Source organism: Diachasma alloeum, unplaced genomic scaffold, assembly GCF_001412515.2.
Source record: "Diachasma alloeum isolate Michigan unplaced genomic scaffold, Dall2.0 Dall_scaffold_00180, whole genome shotgun sequence".
In the NCBI taxonomy this organism is placed as follows: domain Eukaryota; kingdom Metazoa; phylum Arthropoda; class Insecta; order Hymenoptera; family Braconidae; genus Diachasma; species Diachasma alloeum.
The window spans coordinates 1,115,465-1,141,622 of record NW_021680346.1 but is presented as its reverse complement, the minus strand read 5'-3'; the positions used below and the strand labels follow the sequence as shown (position 1 = coordinate 1,141,622).

The 26,158-nt window shown below is 34.7% G+C and overlaps 1 protein-coding gene across 4 annotated transcripts; it reads right to left on the bottom strand.

Moving 5' to 3' along the window:
* On the bottom strand, positions 1-25,879 carry LOC107044652 (multidrug resistance-associated protein 1). 4 transcript variants are annotated; one of them, XM_015266620.1, is made up of 16 exons: positions 25,792-25,879; positions 22,308-22,410; positions 21,583-21,873; positions 20,701-20,946; positions 20,064-20,263; positions 17,347-18,397; positions 15,811-16,516; positions 14,415-14,589; positions 14,227-14,353; positions 13,185-13,404; positions 11,537-11,757; positions 4,550-4,730; positions 4,374-4,482; positions 3,218-3,867; positions 2,506-2,752; positions 1-2,159 (listed from the first exon to the last, which is right to left on the bottom strand). In XM_015266620.1, the coding sequence occupies exons 2-16, from the start codon at positions 22,362-22,364 to the stop codon at positions 2,045-2,047; spliced, it is 4,596 nt and encodes a 1,531-aa protein (XP_015122106.1). In that variant the 5' UTR covers positions 22,365-22,410; positions 25,792-25,879; the 3' UTR covers positions 1-2,044. The 4 variants fall into 4 exon arrangements, with proteins under 4 accessions (XP_015122106.1, XP_015122114.1, XP_015122091.1 ...); XM_015266628.1 differs by lacking the exon at positions 11,537-11,757 and adding an exon at positions 8,875-9,095; XM_015266605.1 differs by lacking the exon at positions 11,537-11,757 and adding an exon at positions 6,682-6,902.
* Between the last annotated feature and the right edge of the window lie 279 nt (positions 25,880-26,158).

The window sequence follows — 26,158 nt, the reverse complement described above, 5'->3', positions numbered from 1 at the left end:
TCGATAGTAATAATAATTGTCTAGATATATTTGACCCTTCGAATTGTTTACAATATACTTTTAATAATTACTCAAGATCTTCTCATTCTACTGGCATACAGTAACAAATATGAACGTACATTATCGAGAAAATGAATGAAAGATAATTTGAGATGTTGTGAAACATCTGAGCAATAACTTTAATTAGAAAAATGAATAAATCATTTAAATTCTTAGGTCTAGTGATTTTCGATAATCTTAAAAGCTACAATAATTTATGATTAATTGGCATATTTACGCTGTAATACTTAATCATTAATGTGATTAGGCAAAAGGAGAATCTGTTGCATTATATACATAATTTTTCTATGGGCATTAAAATTAAGGCACTTTTTCATCGATTATCTGTACAATGAATCTACAATATGCAATTGATCGCTTATCATTTGTCATATTTTCATTCACAAGTTTAAATTTTCTTTTATTTTACGAACATCTGAAAAATTTGATATTTTTTCTATTTGCAAGTGTGAAAAAAATCCAGAAGAGATAATTCCATTTGTCTTCCTTTTATTTTCAGAGGGAATTTTTAAAAATACAACTTAAGCACCAAAAATCATTTGCACTGCAAATGAGATGATTGTGGGATGACTTTCTGTAGCAGCTTTCCAAATTTTTTTCATAAAATTTTATCAGTTTAAATTGAAGGGAAAATCAAAATAATTTCCCACCAAATGCTCTGCACTTGTCTCCAGGATTTTTTCACACTTGTGGCAATTACTTTCAACTGATTTTTTTATACAAAAAAAAAATAGCAGATAACAGAGATAGTTATGAACCCTTAAAAAAATCAACAAGTACTCCGCGTTCTCCTGTAAGCATGTTTAATCTAGTGTGATTGTACTGTCGTGTATCTACGCCTACAATTATCCATAACATAAGTAGCGTATCTAGCTCTCTTATTCAGTGGTGGGCGCTGCCTTTCAGTGATGCTACTCATTAATACAATAATTCAGTGCCATAATTCGTAATTAAAAGTATCAACGGCACTGAGATAGTTCGTGTTGTGCCACTCTTTTGATCGTTCGATAACATCGATAATTAATTTTCTATAATTGAGAGTTAAGTTATCATTGACACGATTGACATTCCACGTGCGAAAAAATTTCATAGAAAATCCTTACGAATTAGAAAGATTTTTTATACTATTTATTATGTTATTTATTATTATATGCAAGTTTTGCAAGTTTTTTTTGCTTGATTTCTCTAATAATTAGGTGAGGAAAATAGGGCGGAAAAAAATGTTGAAAATGTTGGAGAATTCCTGCAGAAAATGTCTCAATAGAAAGATCAATTTATCCTTAATTTTCAATAGAAATTCAACAGAATTTTCTGTGAAGTTATTTTCGTGCGTGTCAAAGGCGATAGTTTCATCAAATAATATCTTGACTCAAAATGATTTCTCTTCGATGACAAGCTCTTGAAATTGACACATAAAACCCTAAAAAATGGTAGCACTCAAATAATTATTGACAAAAAAGCACTTCACTTCGTTTTAAATAATTCAAACGAAACATTAATAAATAAGAGAATAATAATCACTGTAATTACTACAGATAAATGATTATCGTTTTGCTGCAATGATTTTGCAATTTGAATAAACGATTGAGAACAATGAAAAATTACAATACAAAAGCTAAAGTCAAAACGACTCGATGAGTGCATTTAGTTGGTAAAAAAATATGAAATGTTTGAAACATAATAAACTGTTTATAGTATACTGGCAGTATTTTAAGTAATTGAATTTAATAAGTGAAAATACCATTCATTAATTTCGCCCTGGCATAAAAAACAATTGTCATATATTTTGTTCTTTCGTTATTTTTTGTGATTTTGTTTCTTTCTCGGATTCAGAATATTTTTTGCCAGGGCGAATAAGATAAATCTGGTAATATTAAGTTTAAAAAAGCAGATTTAACTGAAATGCAAATGTTCGTTTTGAAAGTAATTGAAAGAAACAAGATGCAGTGATGAATTATTTAAGTTGATATTGAAAAATATTTTTTTATGCTACTAGTCCAGCATCCTTAGCCATACTGTAGAATGCACTGGTGGGTTTTTGAAGGAGTGAATGGGGTGATTCAAATTCGATCATGTATCCTTTGTCAAGGACAATAACCCTGAAAGAAAAAAGTAAATTAGTAAATTTTCACTAATTTTTTAATTACATTTTTGAAACTATTGCAACATTTTCTAATTTTATTCTTAGAAAATTATCAATTTTATGAATGGAATTACAGGAACCAATTAGTTTTGGATATAATTTAGTAATTCAGTAGCGAAGGGGTAAAACGGTTGAAGAAGATTTGACTATTGGTCAGTTTTCAATAAATATCTCGAAATCTAAAGCAGATATCGAAATTTTTGTTATAACCTTTTTTGTAGAGCGAATTGAGACCCAAAAAGTCAGCTGAGAGCTGATATATGAACGATAATTACGAAAATAATAATGAACGTTACACGTACCTGTCAGAATCGAGGATTGTGTTCAATCTATGCGCAATAGTGAGCACAGTACTATCTTTGAATTCTTCCCTAATTGTTCGTTGAATGAGATCGTCAGTTTCAAGATCAACAGCCGCAGTGGCTTCATCCAATATGAGAATTTTCGTCTTTCGGAGAAGTGCCCTGGCTAAGCAAATTAACTGCCTCTGACCGACACTTAAATTGTCACCACCTTCTGATACTGCATGGGATAGACCATTTGGTAGACCTGATAACGAAAAATATTCATTTTACATTAATAAAAATAATATTCCATTGACATCTTAAACATCCAAAAAAAAAAAACAGCAATCACGTACGAAAGAATTTCTTAAATAGTTCTGTAGAATTTCTATTGAATAATTGGGAAGCTATATTGAGAATTTTTCAAATAGAAACTTTTACAGAAAAAATGAGCAGAATTTCATCTTTTCACACAACTTTTTCTATTTAATCATCTACAAGAATTCCTTGATATGAATTCTCTATATTTTTCCATTCTATCATGTTATTTTCCATTTTTAATTAAATTCGTTACCAAAAAAAAATCATTCTATTTAAAAAAACAATTTTGTTCGAAAGCTAACAGAAAGTTTAGCAGAAATCCAATAGAATTTCCTACAGAATTCACTAGAAGTTTCTGTTCAATATTTTCCCACGTGATAACACAACGAATAAATCCCCAAACCCTCACTTTGCACAAAAGTCTTGAGATGGGCGTGCTCCAGCGCCCTCCAGACCTCCTCATCCCCATGTCGATTGAAGGGATCGAGATTGAGCCTGAGACTCCCAGAGAAGAGAACGGGATCCTGAGGGATGATCGTGAGCCTCGACCTCAGTGCGTGCAGCCCCAGTGTGGCAATATCGATGTCATCGATGATGATCTTCCCCTCAGCAGCCTCAATAATCCTGAAGAGTGCCAGAGTCAGTGAGGACTTGCCAGCACCAGTCCTTCCGACGATTCCAATCTTCTCTCCGCCGTCAACAGTGAAGGATATTCCCTTGAGAACGAGGTCCAGACCTTCCCTGTAACGAACCTTGAAGTCCCTGAATTCAACTCGACCCTCTGAGGGCCACTCCTTGGGGGGAGTTTTGTCTGTAATCTCCCAGGGCGCCTCCTGGGGCGTCTCGCTGTACTCCTTTATCCTCTCCACAGCTACGATATTCGTCTCGACGTCTGAGGTCATTCTCACGAGCCAGTTGAGGGTCTGGGTGATCTGCAGGGCGTAACTCACGGAGAGACCCACGAGACCGGCGCTCAGTGTGTCTCGTCCCAGCACCGCGAACAGGGCGGAGAAGAAGATTATCAGATTGCCGACCATTTCCAAACGCACAGCCAACCACCTTTTGTGGAAAACGATTGTTATTTTTTTAAATTTGTGATTGGGGTTTTATGAGGGTAATTGGCGATTTTCGCGGGCGAATGGAAGCTGCGTAATCGTTTCATTTAATTTCGGTGTTTTTAAGGCATTAATTACGGGGGATATTAGGTCGAAAGAAATCATTAAATAATCAATGCGAAAATTTTAAAAATCGGAGGCACACGGACTCAAATCCCAGTGAGGTGTGATCCCACGTCCTCTGTCTACCGGACAGATGCTATTCTTTTTTTTTTTTATTTTTATTCATGAGCTGATAGAGATTCTTTGGATGAAGGCGTCAAAGAAACAACTAAAAGAATACACCAAAGTCTAGTCAATAGAGAAATTGAATATACCGGTCGTTGAAATATCTTGCGTTCAAATTCAAGTTATCGATTTTTCGCGTTATGCTGCAATTGGACCGGTTCACGTACGAAACAAATTTCATAGATAAACCAAATGAATTCGAATGAATACTCATTGACTTACCTATTCGCAATGATACTTGGATAATAGCAGACTTGATTGAAGTCAACTCTGTTCTCTGATTCACGAATGAATCTGTCTTGAACTCCATAAGCTCTGATTGTTGGGGCGCCTAAACATGGTTTACAATTAGCAATTGAAAATTTGACAAATATTCATATCGTCACGATGGTCCATACCAGTAACAGATTCACCAAAGTGTGAATAAATCGGTGATCTCGAGACAGACTCCAGTCGTTTCAGCTGTCTCGACGTTGCAACGTAAAACCGTTGTATAAAATAGTAGACAACTCCAATAGGTATGATAATTGATACAAAGGCAGGTGTGCTGATGCTTATTACTACGAGTGTAGCAATTACCTGTAATATCAGAACATTAACAAATGTCTCCCACGATGTATGAAAAAATTTGATAGAAAATAAGCGCATTCTTTGAGAAATTCTATTGAGTTTTGGCTGAAAGTCTATAAGAGTTCAATTAAAAAATTTTGATCTCTCTCTATAACATAAAAATTGAAATCGACTTCTGGTGATAAAAATTTGGTACTCAAGATTAAGACTCCGAAATTAAGGGCCAGAATAAGGGCTATGAGGGCCAGAATAAGGATTATAAGGGTCAAAATAAGGGCCGTAAGGGTCAGAAAAGGGTCACGAAGATCAGTTTAAGAATCAAAAAAGGATCCAAACCTCCAAATGAGGTTCACAAGGGTCAGATTCAGGGTACAAATAAGGGTCACAAGGATCAAAATAAGGGTCTCAATATTCCTCTACATTGTATAAATCCAAATCAACTTTTGGTGACGAAAATTTGGTGCTCAAAATTAAGAATCCGAAATCAAGGGTCAAAATAAAGGTCAGGAGGGGTATAATGAGGGTCACGAGGGTCAGATGAAAAGGTTCACAAGGGTCAGACTAAGGATCATGGGGGTTGTCGAACAGAACGAGCAGGGGACGTAGCCTCCTAATTTTTAATAGAAACTCTAACGTAGTTCCAACGAGAACTCAATAGAATTTCTTCGATAAAACGCTGGAATTTTTTCTAAAATTTTTCGTACACGGCCCTTCATATCCAAGAACCCTCACAAAAATATCGTGCATAATCGGGGGAAGATCCAAACAAATACAGCAGACTTTCGTCATAACGAACAAAAAATTCACACATAATTTCATATACGAGATTCATGCAGTGAGAAAGGGTAAATGAAATAATTGAACAGAAAATAATAAGCATAAACTTACGACATACACAACACATGGGCCCACCAACAGTTAAAATGTTCTTAAATAAATGAAAAATAAACGAACGAATAAACACAAAAGAACGAAACTAGACACAGAACAACTGAAAGTTAATTATTAACACTTGATGAATAATTAAATAAAGCTGATAAGCGCAAGCTTCGTATCTTACAGGTACTTTCCCACCATAGATCAATGATTGAGTAGTTAATAATGAAATTTGACGGATACGATTATACAGGCTCTAATCTCGTAATATTCAAGTTTCGTCCAAGTGTAATCAGGCAGTAACTGGTGCTTTAATAGATTTAATAAATAAACCTGAAGAGGTGGAACTGGAATGGAATAATAATTCTGGGGGGAGGCAGATAATAATTGTTTTTTTTTCGTAAAATGTTGGTTTTGATCCATATAATTACGTATGAAGGAATTTAAGAGGCCCCAGAAGGGAAAGAAAATACTGAAACGCGGGGAAAACTTTGCGCCATGAAGTCTTAGCTGGGAGGGCATGAAAAAATGGGAAAGCCGGCTTAAAATATTTGTTCACTTTTATAGAAACCGGGAGGAGCCATTTCAAAGGTCTTTAAAGAGGTGAAATAATTTTAATCGATGTTTAAAGATGCGAGGTGGGCGCGCCGCCATCTTAGAAGCCCCTCGGGGCAGGGGGAGGGGTATAACGCAAGATGGCGGCGTCCACAGCTGTCCATCACCTCGGATTTTTAAACTTTTATCAAAATTATTTGTTCTTCTCAAATCAACTTTAACTTGTTTAATAAAGTTCCTGGAGAATGAACAAATTTTTTAAGCTATCCTTCAAATTTTTTTCATTCCCTTTACACTTCAGTATTTTTTTTTATTCCCGAGGTGTCTTAATGATTCTAATCGGTTCTGGGATTTTTTCGTCGATTTCTTGTGAATGTGATGAATATTGCTGATATCTTTGAGAATCATTTCGACATTGTTTTTTCTATTTGCAAAGAAATAGGGGAAAAATAACAGAGAATTTGGAATAGAATTTTGAAATAAATGCTTTTTTTTTCATACGGGATTGGAGTAGTTGCCAAATGATTACCTCAAAGAGACAATAGATGCAATCAGAAATTTGTTGGGGGAGTGATGTATCCAGCACGTCGACGTCTTTAGCGAATCTGGAGATTATTCGACCTGTGGGTGTTGTATCAAAGAAGGTCAGTGATGCACGCATCACCCCGCTAAGCATGACCAAGTGCATCTGGCGCGCGGCCAGCCAGCAGCCCAACTGTGGTGCCAAATCGCAGAAAAAACTCGTCACCGCTACAACAATTAGAGACGAGCGGGGATCATTTGATAACCGCCAGTACCGGTGTTAGGTGGGAGTTTTTTTTTTAATTCATGGTTTTTTATTGCGATTTTACTGGATCCGTGGGAATTTAGGCAGCTTTTGGAGGGGCTCTGCACATTTACAAGTGTCAATTTACAGAAGTGACAGGTGCACTCTCTTTGCGTGATTCAGCGCTCGGGATGAGTCGGCGAAAGTGAATGAGTTTATTTTCATTAATTAAATAAAAGTGCATATTGAGAGTTGTTCTGGGTGAGGGAATTCTCTACGAGAAATGCGCATTGACATTCTTCGCATGGATTTCCTCATTATTGATATTTAATCCCCAACTTTTCAATTCAGTAGCCAAGCGGTAAAACTAAGTCGTCTTAGCTGAGTTTTCGAAGGCTATCTGCGAATCTAACGGAGATAGATAAATTTTTGTTATAACCTTTTTTGCAGATCTTAATCCGCCCTACAAAAAAGGTTATGACAAAAATTTCGCTATCTGCCTTAGATCATGAGATATTCAATGAAAACTGATCAAAAATTCTATTAGTTCGCAAAAACTTTTTTATTATCTCATTTTTTAATTTATTTACAAGGCTTGATGACCATTTATTCACTGAACTAAATATCAAAATCAGTTTTTGAATAATGAATTAAAAATCGAAGGATAATGAAAATTGCGTGAGCACCTCCCTTTCTTCAAATGAAAATAAAAACATAAGCAACAACATTTAGCTTCCTCTCTCGAATTCCACGAAGGGACTCATCCCACTTCACTCACTCTCCCATCATCATCCATTCCTCACGATGATCAAGAGGTGATCAAAGCTGTGAAAATTTCCAAGCCAAATCGCATCATATTAGCATCTCCATCAACACATCAATACATCTCTTAAGCTTTTCAAGATCCTTCCGATCGTATTTGCCACTTGAATAGTTATCCTCCTCAAGTCTCCAACAGGCTTTGTACAACGCTAGGCGAGGGGTGAAGTTTGCTGTGGCATGCGTCAAATGTATGCAAAGGAATGATCATAGCTTGCAAAAATTGATACGTAAAACCTAAAAAAAAAAATAATGCCTATTCAGATGAGTGCATTTTTGAAAATTTTCCACTGAAAATTCCGATACACTTACTGAAAATTTTGATCACATTAGAGTTCCACTGAGATTTCAAGGAATTTCGTCATTGAAAATTCACAATTTGGTGAAAAAGTCAATGGAAATGATGAATTCAGCAGCAAAACGGTTCAAGTCGATCTGCCTTAGCTGAGTTTTCTAGGAATATCTCCGAATCTGATGGAAATAACGAAATCTTCGTAATGACCTTTTTTGTGGCCCTCAATTCGCTCTACAAAAAAGGTCTAGACAAAAATTTTGCTACCTCCCCTAGATTTCGAGATATTCACTAAAACCTGACCAATAGTCAAAATCGACTTGTAATAATTTCGGAGAAATGTATAAAAATGATGAGAATTCAGATAAATTTTGCGTAAGTTAGTATCGAAAATTTGGGGTTCGACTGATAAGTCAAGTAATTTAGAAAACTCTCGTCTTCCTGCCGCTCAGATCACAATTCCATTGAATTTGTCAATGAAATCTGAAATTCCAATTGTTTTCTAACAGTGTTGTGTAGTGAACCTATGAAAATGATGAAACCTATAAATTAATCATGTATAATAGTCTCCGTCAAATCGAGCGATATCTCCGCCCAATAAACTGAATAATCATCAATCTATGAATGTACATATTTACATGCATAACTGGTCATTAAACCATGCAAATAATATCATTAAACTCACACAGATGTTGACCACGTGTGCAAATACTCAACCCAAATGATACCAAAGACTCAACAAAAGGGTAAACCAAGTAAAAATTAAAGAAATATAACAAGATTAAATAAGTAATAGGAGAACATGTCATGATGACGCGTAATGAAATGAATGAATAGTAGCTTACCCTACAACAACAGGGTAGCCACTGTACAAGCGACATAGGTAGTCTCGAATCCGTGATGTCTACATCAGCACTGAAACGGCTCAATATACGACCAGTGGGCACTGTATCGAAGAATGACATGGGGCCGCGCAATACATTCTGCAAAGCGTCACGCAGCAATGCAGCGGATGATCTCAGAGAACCAATGTTTACCGACAGCGCGGCCAAAAACACACTTATGACTGTAACACAATACTAGCTTCGTCAGAGAAATCATGGGAATCATTGAATTCGTGGTCATGGGTGGAATTTCACTGCTGACAAATTTTTTTTCTCGAAATTCCTTGACATTTCAAGGAATTTCGGCATTGAAAATGCAGAAAAATAAGCGGAAATTGTAGATTTCAGAGAAAATTTGGGGCTTGAATTTTGTTCCTTGAATTCTTAGCCAAAAAGGGACGAAAATATGTGGAGAATAGCTTGAAAAATTTGTTCATTTCCCAGAAACTGGATGGATCGAGTTGAAGGCGATATGAAGAGAATAAATAATTTTGAGAAATGTTCAAAAATACGAGGTGGATGACAGGCGTGAGCGCCGCCATCTTGAAAGGGATTCTAAGATGGCGGCTAAGATGGCGCCGCCATCTTGAAGGGGATTCTAAGGTGGCGGCCCCTTTACCTCGCATCTTTAAACATTTCTCAAAATTATTTATCCTCTTCAAATGATCCTCAACTTGCTCCATCCGGTTTTTACAAAATGAACAAATTTTTTAAGCCATTCAGATTTTTCCATCCCCTTTCGGCTGAGAATTCACGGCGCAAAGTTCTCTTCGCATTTTAATTATTTTTAACTAAACGACTTTATTTTGTCGTCCGTGAAATCTAGAATTTCACGATTTTTTCCCACGAAATTTCAATTTTTTTCCATCAGCGTACAATCGAAAACCATCGAAAAACTTTCGAAAGAAATTCGATAATTTCTCCTGTCATTCCCCCAGTCCACTACTGATTCATTAAACATGAATGATATCTCAGCAATAACGACAACTCGTGACAAAAAAAAATATTGGAATGCTCATAACGTCTCAGGAAGCAATGCATCATAAGCCATCGTACGAAAACGATAACAGACTCGTCATACCATTTCCTCCAATCAACCAATGGACAATGTGAACGAAAGACGAATTCATTGACAAATTTTGCTGTCTCGATTCGCTAAAATGAAGACAATGACGAGATAATGAATTTTAAATTAACAAAAAAAAAAACACAAAACAAATGGTGAATCGTACCGAATACAGACACGTGATCAAAGTACGGAGTATCATTGGTAAGACGTTATCAACGACATCGATCTCTTTACCACAACGATTCAACACACGACCAGTTGGTGTTTGATCGAAAAACGACATTGGACCTCGAAGTATATTCGTTAAAAGAGCGTCAAATATCATCACGGATGCTTTAACAGCTCCCAGTGCCAACATAAGTGATACTAAAAGGGTTGTGATACCTAGAAATAAATAATCGTACCATAACAGTAATTATTATGACAGTTATTGGGAGAACATCTGTTGAACAGAAATTTTAAAAACATTAACGCAAGTTAAACATGCCGATCCGAGAGGTTGATTATGGATGATGACAGTGTTGATAGGGGAGATGATGCTTGTGTTTTACTCTGTATTATGAGGTACATGAAGTGGTGGTAACGTAATAAATTTGGATATTAGGTACGAAGGAAATTTATAGAAAATTCTCTTGTACTTTCTATTAGTTCTTAGTCAATTCCATTATCAAATTTTGTAGCTTGTGGGCGCGGTTTTTAGGTAGAAATGTTCAAGGAAAATATTCGACAGAAGAAATCAATAGAAAATTCCTGGGCTCAAATTTTTTGAGTTTTTTTTGGTTGATTCTTTTAAAGAAAAGAGAAAAGTTGAGTGGAAAAAACATGGAAAATTCATGTCGATAAAATTCTATCGACATGATAGAATTTTATCGACATGAATAGATTATTTATTGAACGGAATTCTTCAATAGAATTCCGATTCTATAGATTTCTATAGATTTTATAGATTCCGATTTGATAGATTATTTATTGAACGAAATTCTTCAATAGAATCGTCATAAAAATAATAGAAGTTTTTTTTTTTTTCTGTTGAATTTTTTCGTGCAAGATTATGAATAATGAATGATTTCAAGGCGAAATGTTGAAAAATCTTTTTCAGATGTCAAGAGATTTCTTTTACATTCAACAAAATTCCCACCAAAAAAATTCATTTTGCATTACGTTTCACCACTTCACAACTAAATCTCTATCAAAACCGTGTCATCATCAATAATGAACACGAGATAATCCAGAGTATTAATTACAAATGTGAAAATTAATGTGTAAATCCAATGCATGGTCCATAGAACAGAATAATGAGAGTCACAAAAGTGCTGGAAATAAGAAAATCGTGGATAATCCGTAAATAAATAACTGATAACAGAAGATAGCATGCTCACTGGCGTGCACAGGGGCGTGGAGTTGTATTAATATCAACTATTCGTGATGTGATACTATCCTGAAGAATATTCGTACTCATTGGTGGACCCACATGGTACGCTAACTAAAATAATGTAAAAACAAAAATCTCGATCACTAGTGATCTCATCTAAAACCAAAAAAACTAGCACGTACCCCGGCTAGACACATTAACCATGCTCTAAGGATGTGTGGTAAAACATTGTCGATAACATCGACATCCTTTCCAACACGATTTAATATTCTTCCAAGGGGTGTGGTATCAAAGAATCCAATTGGTGTACGCAGTAAACCGAATAATATAAGAGCATGCAGCATTTTGCTGCTTCGCAGACAACCGATGGCCATTGTCAGCTGTGCAAGTAGTACAAATATCGCTGCAAATTAATTCAATATTTAATTGGATTGAGTGGCAGTATTGAATACTGATTGATCTTTCGTTTTTTAGATTTATTGGTTTTATGTTGTTGATTTTTCTCTCCATAAATTTTCGGAATTTTCGTAAATTTCCGAGTATTTGTTTTTCACGTTTGAAATTTGTTTGTAGAATTCAATTTTTTATGCAATTTATTCTACTGAGATATTTTCTGTAGAAATTCATCAACTCAAATTTTTTTGTTTTCATTCTTCAATGAAAAGAGAAGAAAAATAGAGAAATATAAAAAAAGAGTGGAAGAAAATTTGGAAAATTCTCATAGAAAATGTCAGAATAGAAAATGTGAGGAAACATGAAATTTTATATTGTTGATTTTTCTCTCCATAAATTTTCGGAAATTTCCGAGTATTTCTTTTTTCACGTTCGAAATTTTTTAGTAAAATTCAATTTTTTTATACAACTTATTCTATTGAGATATCTTCTGTAGAAATTCCTCAACTCAAATTTTTGTTTTGTTTTCATTCTTCTATAAAAAGAGAAGAAAAATGAAGAAAAATAGAGAAATAAAAAAATAGAATAGAAGAAAATTTCGAAAATTCTCATAGAAAATGTCAGAATAGAAAAAATTGCACAGAAACATGAAATTCTACTGATTTTTTCTATAAAGTAGTTTTCATTGGACATTTTCTATTAAAAAAAAACACAATAAGACTGGAATTCTCCACTAGAATCGGCCAAAAACTAATAGAATTTTCTATCGAATTCCCTAGGGTTTTCTCTGAAATTTGGTTGTTCTCGTTTTTTTATGGAAGAAGAAATACTGAAAGAAGTCTGGAATTTTCCGGAATCGTTCACTCCCGAAAAAATTTCAATTTTGAAATTAGAACTAACTGTTTCTTTCAGTGCACAGAGAATTTAGGAATTTCCTAGAACCCAGATTTTCATTAAGAATGTAGAATTCACGTGTTCCTCTCCCCGTGGCTCAGTGTTATCTAATCGATTAAGCAAACAATTCATGCATAATCCGACATAATCTCTCAACTGGGCGCACTATCACCCTAAAATTAAAAATACAGCTGTCCATGAATTATCAATAATAACGTGGATGGACTAAAGAACATGCCTGTGGATTTACAGTCAAATTTGGTTCAGGGTAATCAACCAAAATCACAAGAAATAATCATCAAACGCGTTATATGAAGACACAGCAAACTACACTCGCTGTTCTAGCACGTGTTTACACCACGTAAACCTAATATCCTGACATTAATCTCCACTCGGAGATTGAGGCATGAAGCCCACAATTAATTGTTATTAATTACTTGTGAGATCGTGCTTCCTGTAACGTCTTGTACGACGATAAGGTGGAGTACAATGAGCTGAGAAAATTAAATTGAGGGAAGGGGGGAAGTAAATAATTGAACTTACCTTGTCCCAGACCCAGTGCACCGTATACACCGACGTACATGGCTCGTTTTGATGTGTCCTGGGTGCCATTTACTATTATTGAATCATCGTCGGACCATTTGCTAATCCATATGTTGGAGCCAATGCTGAATGATTGGAAGACTGCGTTCATTATTATCGTGGATATTGATAAGAACCAACCGATGGATTTTAGGTAGTGGGCGTACACTCTTAATTTTACCTGAAACATTTCAATTGGATTTGGCATTAGTTTGGTTGGGGGGAGGACACATGAAATGGATATAGTTTTTTTATTAATTTTTTTTTTCATTGTTTAAATCATGGAGTGCATAGTTTTAATTCCAGAAATATAATTGGGAAGAATTTTGTGGAGAATCGAGAGAAAATTTATTCAGCAATTAGTGAGAAAATTTAATAGGAAAATTGTTTAGGAAATTTATTAGAATTCTATTATTATATTGATTAATTTCATTGTTTTGATTAATTTAATTATATTGACTTTTTTCATTGTTTAAATGATTGAGTGGATACTTTTTAATTCGAAAAATATAATTGGAAAGAATTTTGTGGAGAACAGAGAAATTTTATTCAGCAATTGACGTGTGAGAATTAAATAGAAAAATTGTTTTGGAAATTTATGAGAATTCTATTATTATATTAATTAATCTCATTGTTTAAATGATGGAGTGCATATTTTTTAATTCCAAAAATATAATTGGGAAGGACTTTGGAATTGTTTAGAATAGAGGGAAAATTGTATTAGAAATTCATTGGAATTCTATTGAAAGTTCTATGAAAACCCCTATTTGTGTCAAGTATGTGATTTTCAGCGACTATTTTGGGATAAAAGTAAATAATGTAATGATGAAAAATTTTAAAAATTCATACCCAGGGATTTTACAAAAAAAAAACTTGAAAAATTGAAAAATCAAAATCTTTTAAAATTTGTTGATCATAAATATCTATAAAAAATTCGCACTGCAATGTAAAAAAAATTAATAGAAAAATTCCATTGAAGATCCCTGAAACCCCAAATACTCACACTTCCAGTTTCTGTTTTCTCAGTTTCAATAATCTTCTCCCCAGCCTTAGCTTCAATAGATTTATTCTCCTTGAAACTAGTGATCTTGGCGAGAGAGCCAGACCTCTGACTCTCAGTCGAATGTTGTCTGAAATAAAAAGAATTTTCATAGTTGAAAAGGCTCGTTCTAGCTTCTTTATGAGACTCACCGTGGCAGGGATCCATTTAAGGATCGCTGATCAGCTGAACCCGAGTCACTGTGAGTCACTGATGATTTCGAACGTGACCTAGTCAATTTTTGTTTCAATTCCTCCGAACCAATGGTCGATTCCAATTGCTGTTTGATCTCTGTTAAGTCTGTCTCCTCGTCGTCTTCTGCTCTCACTGTTAATGGGTGTAACGCATGTTAATTGGGTTCAGGGGAATGATATCCAATCAATCAATCAATCAATGAAAACAAAGAGGCATAACAATTGCGGAAGAATGAAAATTAGAGGATGGAACTTTAGCTCTATTGGAACACCATGCCATTAAAAAAATATCTTAAACAAATTGTTAAGCCCTCAGGTTAATGCAGAGTTATTTCAAAACTAAAGAGATATTTTCATCAACTTACAATGTCCAACTTGACCCCGTACATAAAAATAAAAATGAGTGAGTTTATGGAGTAGAGCAAGAGAACAGAATGTAGAACTGAAGTTCAGGAGGAATAAAATAGAAAATGGAGGAGAATAGATATTCTTAAAGTATATAAATATCAATGGAAAATATTCTATAGAAAAAGTTAGTGGAAGTGAATTTTTCTATTCAACTTATTGACATTTTATTTTGAAATTCCTTGGCTCAAATTTTTCATTTTTTTTGTTCAATTTTTTAGTGAAAAGTCAACGGAAATGGAGTGGAAAAAAATTGAAAATTCATGTTGAGGAATTTCTATAGAAAATGTCGCAATTGAAAATTTCTATGAAAACATGAAATTTTATGAATGAAAATGTATGAGTATCAGTGGAAAATATTCTATTGAAAAAATTAGTGAAAGTGAATTTTTCTATTCAACTTATTCTATTGACATTTTATTTTGAAATTCCTTGGGTCAAATTTTCCAGTTATTTGTTTAATTTTTTTAGTGAAAAGTCAACAGAAGTAGAGTGGAAAAGAATTCGAAAATACATGTGGAGGAATTTCCACAGAAAATTTGGATGAAAATATGAAATTTTACTGATTTTTTTTCTATAGAATCCATTCCATTGCACATTCTCCACAAAAAATGACTAATTCTATTGAAAAATTTTCTACAGAAATTCCTCGACATGAGTTTTCGAAACAAATAATGTTCCGGAAAATGAAAATGTCTCAGAAAATTCGTATGAAAACATGAAATTTTACTGATTCTTTTCTATAAAATACTTTCCATTGAACATCTTCCACAAAAATTCTCAAAATTTTCTATTAAATAAACTCTGAGATTGCGGAATTTTTAAACAGACTCTCCCAACATGATAAAATTGAGAATAAAATTTCAACAGAAATCCAATATATCAATTTATCAAATCCCCCAGGATTACTCCCAACCTCCCCACGGCCACACGAAGCCCCAGCCCCTACCTTCTTGCAAATGTTGTATCAAAAAATCGGCAAACGCGCCCTTTTTCTCCAGCAGTTGTTTGTAAGTCCCAGTCTCAGTGATCTCCCCGTCCTTAAGTACCACAATATTGTCCACATCCGGTAAGTACGTGATTCCATGAGTGACTAGCACCCTTGTCTTCTTCTTCAACAGTCCACTGGGTCCAATGACATTCTCAAATATGTGTTTCCCCACGTGTGAGTCGACTGCACTCAACGGATCATCCAGGAAGTAGACGTCACTGTCACTGTAGACAGCACGAGCGAGGGCGACCCTCTGCTTCTGCCCACCAGAGAGGTTGATCCCCTTCTCTCCAATCTCAGTTTGATCGCCAGCTGGCAGCATCTGGAGGTCCAGGAGAAGAGCGCAGGCCTCAATCACTTTGTTGTAGAGGACCTTGTCCAAGGGTCTGCCGAAGAGAATGTTGTCCTGCATCGTTGCGTTCTGAATCCAGGCCTGTTGGGATACGTAGGCAATGGAGCCCTGAGTGTTGACCCTCCCACTCAACCGATACATCTCCCCGAAGAAGGCGGAGACCAGGGAACTCTTCCCCGAGCCGACAGTCCCCACGATCGCTACTAGCTGTCCGTGCTTCACTGAGACATTGATATTCCTCAGGGTGGGCTTCTCGGTGGAGTCAGCTGAGTCCCACGTGAAATTACCGTTCTCGATTATCAGGGGATCAACCTGGGGGAGTTTGAATGATAATTTAATTGCGTGGGAGAGAATTATGGAGATTTTTAAATGAAGAATTCAGGGGAACAAAATGAAAATGGAAAATGAATCGAAAATTTCGTAGGAAATTCTATTGGTTTTTTGGCAATTCTATTGAAGAATTGAACTGTCTTGCTGCATTTTTTATGACGGAAAAAATCAGTACAATTCAATGGAGAAATTTAGGGGAACAAACTGAAGATGGAAAACGAATCGAAAATTTCGTAGGAAATTTTAATGGGTTTTTGTCGGTTCTATTGAAGAAATGGACTGTTTCACTATATTTTTTTTCATACAAAATGTCCAGTAGAATTTCATCTGTCTATACAACTTTATTTATAGAAATTTCTCGGCATAATTTTCTCGTTCTATTTTTCTCTTCTTTTCAGATGAAGAAAAATTAAGGAAAAAAATTAGAACAATTGAGCCACGGAATTTCCATAGAAAATTCTATTGGGTTTTTGTTGATTCTATTGAACAATTGGATTGTTTTACTCCGTTTTTTTATAGAAAATGTCCAGTAGAAATTATTTTACAGAAAAAATCAGTAGAATTTCATCTGTCTGTATAACTTTTTCTACAGAAATTCCTCGACATAAATTTTCTCAATTTTCCATTCTATTCTCTCTTATAAGAAAAAAATCAAACAAAAAAAATTAGAAAAATTGAGCCGAGGAATTTCTACAGAAAACATCTGAATAGAATATGTTGTACAGAACAATTTTCTATTGATATTTTCTACAGAATACATTGATCCCTTCAATTGAAAAAAAAAAAACTCTTCAAAAAAATTCATGAAATACCTCCGACTGATCATGCTGCACATTATTGGGATCCAGCTCTTCATTATTCATGAATATATTGATTCTCTTCATTGAGACTGACGCCTGCACGACATTGCTGATCATCATGGGAAGCATTGACAAGGGGAACCTGAGTATATTAAAGAGGCTGAGGGACACGAAGGCCTTGCTGCTGTCCAGGGCATGCTGCTCGTCGACGTAGACATAAGTAGTAAATGACACTAAAGAAACGAGAAACGGTGCGCAGGACCAGATGAAGCTGGTGCCTGCATTGAGGTAGGCAGCCTCCTTGAGTACCTTGATCTCCTTGTTCCTGATGCCGAGGATCTGCTGCTCGAAGGAGGGCTCCCAAGCGTACAATTTAAGTACTTTAATTCCATTAAGTACTTCGTTCATTAGTTTAACTCTCTCGTCTTTGCTCTTCATCTGTCTTATCTGGAGGGTTTTGACTTTGGAGGCGATCAGAGCGTTGACAGGAATGAGGATGATCATGACAGCTAGACCAGCGAAGACTGAGGGCCCCAGAATGCCCCAGAGGAAGTACAAGGCCAGTGCTATTTGCAGTGGAGCCGACCAGATCATGTTGATGTAGGCGGTGAGGTCCATGAATCTCTGAGCGTCCACTGACATCAGATTGACAATTTCACCGACTGTCGACTCCTTTCGAGCGGAATTGGACATTCTCAGGGCCTTTCGGTAGATGGCGGCTATCAGGGCTGTGCGGATTCTCAGGCCCACTATGAACATTCGGTTGAAGTACTGGGAGAGGACTAGGGTTTGGAGGACAGCTGTGAGGAACAGCAGGACTGAGTAGCAGTAGCCCTTCCAGTTGGGCTCCGAGCCCTTTATGAATTCTATGAGGAGCTCCAGAATCTTCGGCCCGATGAAGATCATTATGTCTTGGGAGAGCTTCAGGAAGGCCCCGAATATGAAGGTGGGACCGAATGCTCGGCACAGGGGCGCCAGGACTGACGCCACTTTCTTTTTGCGGGAGCTGTTGAAGTTCACTTGGCCTGAGGCCTTGCGGAACGATGCCTTCGCTGATTGATTGCTGGAAGGGAGGGGGGCAGGGTCAATAGTGGCTCATAACGTTTGTTTATAATGAGGGGTTGTGATGAATAATTCTTGTTCGCAGGAAAAAATTTAGGGAAAAAGACTATGAAAATTGTCTTGATGTTTTGTTAGAAGTTAAATAAAATTTAAGTAAAAATGATGTGAGAATTTTTTTGATGTTTTATTAGAATTCTATTAAAAATTCTGTTTTTTTTTCGCTGTTTGTATGGGAGATTGAGGGACTGTCCTGTCATTTTGTTATGAGATATTTGAGAAAAAAAGTCGAAGAATTTTAATTTCTTTAGTGGAAATTCTTGGGAGTCAATTTTCTAATTTTTTTTCTGCTATTTTTTTTCTCATAATAAAGTTCTAGGAAAAAAAATCTGAAAGAATTTCGGCAGAATAATTTATAAAGGAAATGATTCTATAGATAAAATGCATTTTTAATAGAATTCCAATGGAAACTCAATAGAATTTGCTTTTTCTATTACATTTTTTTCTACGTGAATAATTCAGGGTAATAAAATTTCGTTATTTTTGTTCGTTGAAATATAATGGAAAATAATCAAAACTAATTTTTTTCGGTGGAAAATCGAAATAAAGCGGGCAATAGTTGAAATTTCGATTCAGTCATGAAATTCGGGAATTCTCTATCACTCAATTAACCGATTACTAGTTACTGATGTCATTGTCAACAATGAATGATGAATTTTACATCAATGTTGATGAGAAAAGTAATCAGAAAATAATTTTTTTCTCATGTAAAAGGCCGAGTAGGCCATACTTGGCATTAATAAATAAATAAATAAATAAATAATTTTTTTCTCTAATGTGGCGATGAAAATCGAATTGGACAGCATTATAATTACAAATTTGACATAGATCTCTGAAATGTCATTTTTCAGATTTAATTTCGTTGTATTGTCCCACTTGGAACTCCTTGGAATCAGAATGAAGCGAATGTTTGTAGATTTTCGTTTATGAAAAGACAATGTTCAGTCAACGTACCTACAATAATCCCACATGAGCCTTGTTGGCAAATTAGAAGAAACACAATGATAATAATGAGAGTAAAGTGCCTTTTGGTAAAGAATAAATAGAATTCAGTAGTGAACTGTTTAAATTATTTTGTTGATGAGTATTTTTGAAGAAAATGTCACTCACTGTCGAGAAAATTAATTGAATCAAGATGAATTACAATTTTAAAAAATTGATTGATGAATTAATTTAATTAATTTTTTTTAATTGTGTTTTTTTATTAAATTAATTAATAAAAATTAACAGAATCAATTCATCAATTAATTTTTATTAATTGCATCAATTCAATTAATTTTTTATCTTCATCAATATTAAATCATAATGATGAATAGTTTTGAGGGAGAATACCAAGAAAAATTTGAAATTTTTTCCTCAAAACTATTGATCATAAAATAAATAGCAATTGACGAATAGCAAATTGATGCCTTAAACGCAAAAAAAATTCATTTAATATTTTTCTCTAAATTGGCTGATTTTCGAGATAAATAGATCATCAATAAAAATGTCGAATTAAAGTTATGAATTATCAGTTAAAATTATTAATCGTTCAAGACAAAATTTCATTCACTACTGAATTGTTATTTAATTTATCGGTTGCGTGATTATAATTATCAGCTTGTGCTCACCTGTCATACTTTCGTAAGCTTTTGTTCCAATATTTGTCGAACTTGGGGACAATTTCCGAGGCTGTATCTTCTGGGTTCATCGACCACAGGTCCGATGTTTCCAGGGGTTTTTTGAAGCCTCTCCATGCCAATGCATCGAACCAGGCGAATGTCATTCTCGAAGGGTATGAGGCACTTTGTTCCGGGCAGGGTTTGTCAACCTATTCAATCATTATTTTAACAATTGACGGGAATTCAGGTTCACAATAATTTAATGAAAAAAAAAAAACAGTAGAATTGTATTTTTTCAACTTATTCTTGACACATTTTCTCCAGAAAATCGTCAGCCCAAATTTTTCAAGTTTTTCGTTTGATTTTTTCAATTATAAAAATAAAATAAAGTGAAAAAAAATCAGAAACAAATTTTTCTAATTTTTCGTTTCATTTTTTCAATTAGAAAAATAAAATCGAGTGAAAAAATTCTGAAAATTTATGTCGACGGCTTTCTGCCAAAAACATCTGAATAATTTGTACATAAATATGAATATCAATTGATTTTTCTGTGTGGAATATTGAAGAGAAAATATTTTACAGAAAAATATGGATAAAATTGGGTTTTTTTTGTAATTAATTGAATGATGATGAATTATGATTTTACCTCAGCATATTCCGAGAACTTGGGTTTATCATCAACCAGACAATTAAGCAGGAAGAGTGCCAGTACAATTGGATAATATATCACATAGGATATTCTCCAATAACTATCCTCTTGATCCCAATTCCTCAGAATGCGTCGGAACTGTACAATGCCGCACAATGCGAGAAATGACCAGAACAGAAACAACAATCCCGATGCTCTCATCCCCATCTTTCTGTTGTAATGTACCAGAACTGCTGCCAATGACTGCAAAATCATTATTCGGTTTATTTGTAAATTCATTCTTCAGGTTTTGAAAAATTACGTTGGAAATGAATTTAATAGAAAACATTTTGCACAGGTGTTTTTATTCCACTGGATTTTTTTTTATAAAAATAAATAAATGAATGAATGAATGAATGAATAAATGAGTAGATAAGTACTTCGAATTTTTTTCACAAAAAATACTATTCCAAACGGAATTTCTATTGATTGTTGCTTCCAAATTGAAGTTTTATAATCGTTTAAATTCAAGTTTTCAATTTTTTATGTTATATATCAACTCTTTACGATCCAAAAAGACCAAATTTTTCGTCAATCGCTCGCTAATGAATGAAAACAATTTTGATAACATCATTTTATTGAAGTTTGAAGAGAAAATAGAGAGCATAACTTTTTCATCTGTTTCATCCAAGAATTTTCACAAGAAATCTGTCATAATTGATGAAAGAAGAAATATAATTCAATTGAATAAAATGTGAAACGATGGATGATATACGACTGAAGAAAATGATGTGCAAAGTGAACATTAGGAAGCGGTATTTATTTGCAAAAATAGCTGTGCTGCGCGAAGAAGCAATTTCCCTCTCATTTTAATTTGCAATCAAACGGAGTAATACTTACAAATGTGACAAACTTAATGATTGGTGTGTAATAATTAACTGTTTTGGAATTGGTCTGATGCACAGCCATTCCCAAATCCGTAACACTAAGTACAATAAGTACAGCCGTAAGTACACCTTTGGCGATGAATTTCCATGAATATGGTATGTCTCTTCGTTTACTATTTATCAAATAATATGCCTCTAAAAATAAAAATGTCCAGAGGAATGCACAGGGCGTCCAGACAAGCACTGTATTTTGAAAACATGGAGTCAGATCTGGATCTGTCGTGTTCCATGACAGATTATAATCCTGGAAAAATATAAAATAATTTATCAAAAGTGTTGAGAATTAGTAGATTAATAAAATTATGGTGGAAATTATCTGCACTTTTTTTCCAATAGAAAATATTTTGCAGAAAAATTTTGTTGATTCCTATATTTTCTATAAAAATTTCATGATATAAATTTCAAACTTATGTTGATTAATTTAATATTGAAGAGGTAGAAAAATTGATTAAATGGGAGAGAAAAAAATGGATTAAAAACAATAAAGCAGAACAGTTTTTAAGTTGAAAATTTCTATGTAAAATACCAAATTCTATTGAGTTTTTCTATAAAATAGTTTCACTAAACATTTTCTATTGAAAAAAAAACTCATGAAATTTTCAATAAGTCTCAAGAAATGAAATGAACTTCTGCGATTTTTTTTCTCATGCGTGCGATGAAATTTATGTAATTGCTTACCCAAAAATGCGAGCCACAGAAATCGTCCATTTCGTGCTTCTCCATTTCATTATCCATTTGTCCTATTAAATTGTGAATCCAATGGGGTCACGTGCTTACCACTCTGTGGGAGCGTAAATAAAGGAATTAAATCACTGATTGAGTGATACGAAACAAGCTGTTGCACAATGTGGATTCATATTATTTTGTACGTTCTGTGGGCACTCGCTGTGTGTCATTCCATGAGTTTGTAAATATTATATCTTGAAGGCTTCAGAGAATACTGGTAATGAGTCAGTAGGGAAGTGGCAATGTCAGGAGACAATGTACAAAATCATTGCCTGGGGATAATTTATTTTATTGCAGATCAGGGTTTCTCGACATTTTCATCCATACGAAGGCAAAAATTCCATAGAAAAATCCAACGAGTTCTGTAGGAAATTCTAATGAGGAATCCCGTAGGTTTACAGTCCGTTTTTAAAATGGAAAATAGCCGATAGGAATTATTTTATAGACAAAAAACTTTGAAATTCACTGGGTTTTTCTATATGTTTTTTTCATACGTATGCACTTATTCTCGGTGCAAGATCAACAAGAATTCACTATTGAAAAACATTAAATCACAATATTACTAACATTATTTATTTTTCTATTGAGACGTTTGCTATAGAAATTCCTCAACATGAATTTCCCAACATTTTCCATTATATTTTTCTCTTCATTGAAAATAATAATTAATATTGATGAATTAATATTATTATTATGCAATAGAATAATTTGCATAGAAAAATCAAATTTCATTAATTCTTTCTATAGAATATTTTCTGATGCATACTTTTATTGAATATTTCCGTTGAAAAAATGATAACGTGCAGATAAGCAGCGCAATTTTCCGATGCAATCGGCCAAAAAATAATAGAAAGTTCAATAGACGTCCAATATAATTGTAATGAATTCCATAGGTTTTTCTAGAATTTGTTTTCACGCGTGTACACGTATTATCACCATAAATGCCGAATGAATGTAAATTCACAACTCAAAACCATTGAATCACATCATTACTAACATTGACAATAACAAAAGATTCCAAACAAATTGTCACCACTGATTACAATCCCTAGTACTGTCATCATCTCCTTATCACTAATGACTTCGCTACTGAATTACCACCACAAGTTCCCAAGTTTCACCAGAATGGTGAAGACACACATGAATAACGAAACTATTGGCAGAATAACGCGCTAACAACTATCACTCGAGTCTCTACCTGTCATGATTGAAGTAAATTCCATATCAGTGAACTTCATCAAGTCAGGGTGCATGAGAAGGCTTTACGGAAAAGCCTAGCGCATTTATTGGAAAATTCCATTGGATTTCTACTGAACATTCTATAAGATTTTGGAATGGGAAATGTTGAGTAGAAAAAATCAATAGAATTTTCGTTTTTCTGGACGACTCGTTCTACTCAGATATTTTCTATAGAAATTCCTCAGTTTTAATTTTACTAGTTGTTTTGTTGGACTTTTTTTTCTTACAATAACGCGCTAACAACTATCACTCGAGTCTCTACCTGTCATGATTGAAGTAAATTCCATATCAGTGAACTTCATCAAGTCAGGGTGCATGAGAAGGCTTTACGGAAAAGCCTAGCGCATTTGTTGGAAAATTCCATTGGATTTCTACTGAAAATTCTATAAGATTTTGGACTGGAAAATTGTGAGTAGAAACAATCAATAGAATTTTCGTTTTTCTGGACGACTCGTTCTCTTGAGATATTTTCTATAGAAATTCCTCAGTTTAAATTTTACTAGTTGTTTTGTTGGACTTTTTTTTCTTACAATAACACGCTAACAACTATCACTCGAGTCTCTACCTATCATGATCGAAGTAAATTCCATATCAGTGAACTTCATCAAGTCAGGGTGCATGAGAAGACTTTACGGAAAAGCCTAGCGCATTTATTGGAAAATTCGATTGGATTTCTACTGAACATTCTATAAGATTTTGGAATGGGAAATTTTGAATAGAAAAAATCGATAGAATTTTCATTTTTCTGGACGACTCGTTCTACTCAGATATTTTCTATAGAAATTCCTCAGTTTAAATTTTACTAGTTGTTTTGTTGGACTTTTTTTTCTTACAATAACACGCTAACAACTATCACTCGAGTCTCTACCTATCATGATCGAAGTAAATTCCATATCAGTGAACTTCATCAAGTCAGGGTGCATGAGAAGACTTTACGGAAAAGCCCAGCGCATTTATTGGAAAATTCCATTGGATTTCTACTGAACATTCTATAAGATTTTGGAATGGGAAATTTTGAATAGAAAAAATCGATAGAATTTTCATTTTTCTGGACGACTCGTTCTACTCAGATATTTTCTATAGAAATTCTTTAGTTTAAACTTTTTTTTCTAAAAGGGGAGAAAAATGGAGCGTACGAAATTTATTTCGAGGAATTTCCATAGAATTCAAGATTTTAGGAATTTATTTTAATAATTTATTTATTTTTATTTTTTTTCGTATATTTTTTTTATTTTTCATGGAATTTCAAACCCCAAAAATCTTGAAACCTTATCCCTCACAATTTCTATAGGATTTCTCGAGAAATCTCAAGAGAATAATTCACATAAAAAAATATAAATCCTCGGGCCTTTTTCTGTCTACAATCAGACACACAGAATTTCCCTGCAGAATTTCACTAGAACTCGAGAACAACTCTCAAAATTTCAAAATTTCCAAAAGAAAATTCTGAAAAAAAACTAATTCCAAAACTCCAATTGTTAAGAATGCAACTGCATTATCTTACACACTTCTCGGATGCACTATCTACCCCCTAGCCCCTCTAGATAACGCATCAACTCCACACCTCAAACTAAAATTTCCCAACTTTTTACAGCTTCCAACGGCAAACTCACTCGCCCTCAGCAATCCTCAGCTAACCGTGGCAGCATCCCTCGGCGTCACAACCACCGTTGCCACCAGAACAGAACATAAAATTTCCTAACCACTAGCAATTCCAATAAACTCCCACATAAACTCCAATTTCACTCACACTCCACTGATCAATTAAAAATTCCGCACCAAGCGATAATCCCCTCCCCCGAGGCGCGTAATTCAATATCACCACAGGTTGTAATCAGAGCTACTGAGATGCATCAAAAGCCCTCGACAATTCGTAATAGAAAAATAACTCGACATCAATTGGCTGTTACATGACAAGTTATAATAGTGGAGAGGCTAGGCCGGTCAGCAGCAATCAAACATTGACAACGGGGAGTGCCAAGGACGAGCGTTTACCATTGGCCACTCAATTCTACTCCTAAACAATTCCCTCAACTCGAGAAATGCAATACAAGGAAAATGAGTTGCAACGGACTCTGCATTCACCTCGACGCGAAACGTGTCGCAACACTTGGACGAAAAAAATTCAGTCGGAAATTGGGAAATGTTGGAATTAGCGAGTGTCACCCACTGTTGGGGGCTCTAGAGTGGACCTTACCTAAGTGCGGAGAGAAGACTGAGCTCTACTGTTGCGATCACTCGTAATCATTATTTTTCAACTGATTCAACCAGTCAAGGCATTACCCCACTCTACGCCATTTTGCGGCTGTGTGGGGCACTAACACTTGGGAGAGGAAGTGTGTTAAAATGTTGACAAACCTCACCCCTCGAGGTTTGCATCACGGGGAATGAAACATTGCGCGGAATACCGTAATTCGTGGGGTTTTTATTGATGCTCTTGGGTACACAGTACACTGATAGAAAAATTATTTTTGTTGGGATGTTTTGCTCTTGGGGAAGAGCGATTCCTTTGGCACCGCTTTTTGACGGGTTTTCCGCACAATTTTCCCTCAGATTACGGAAAA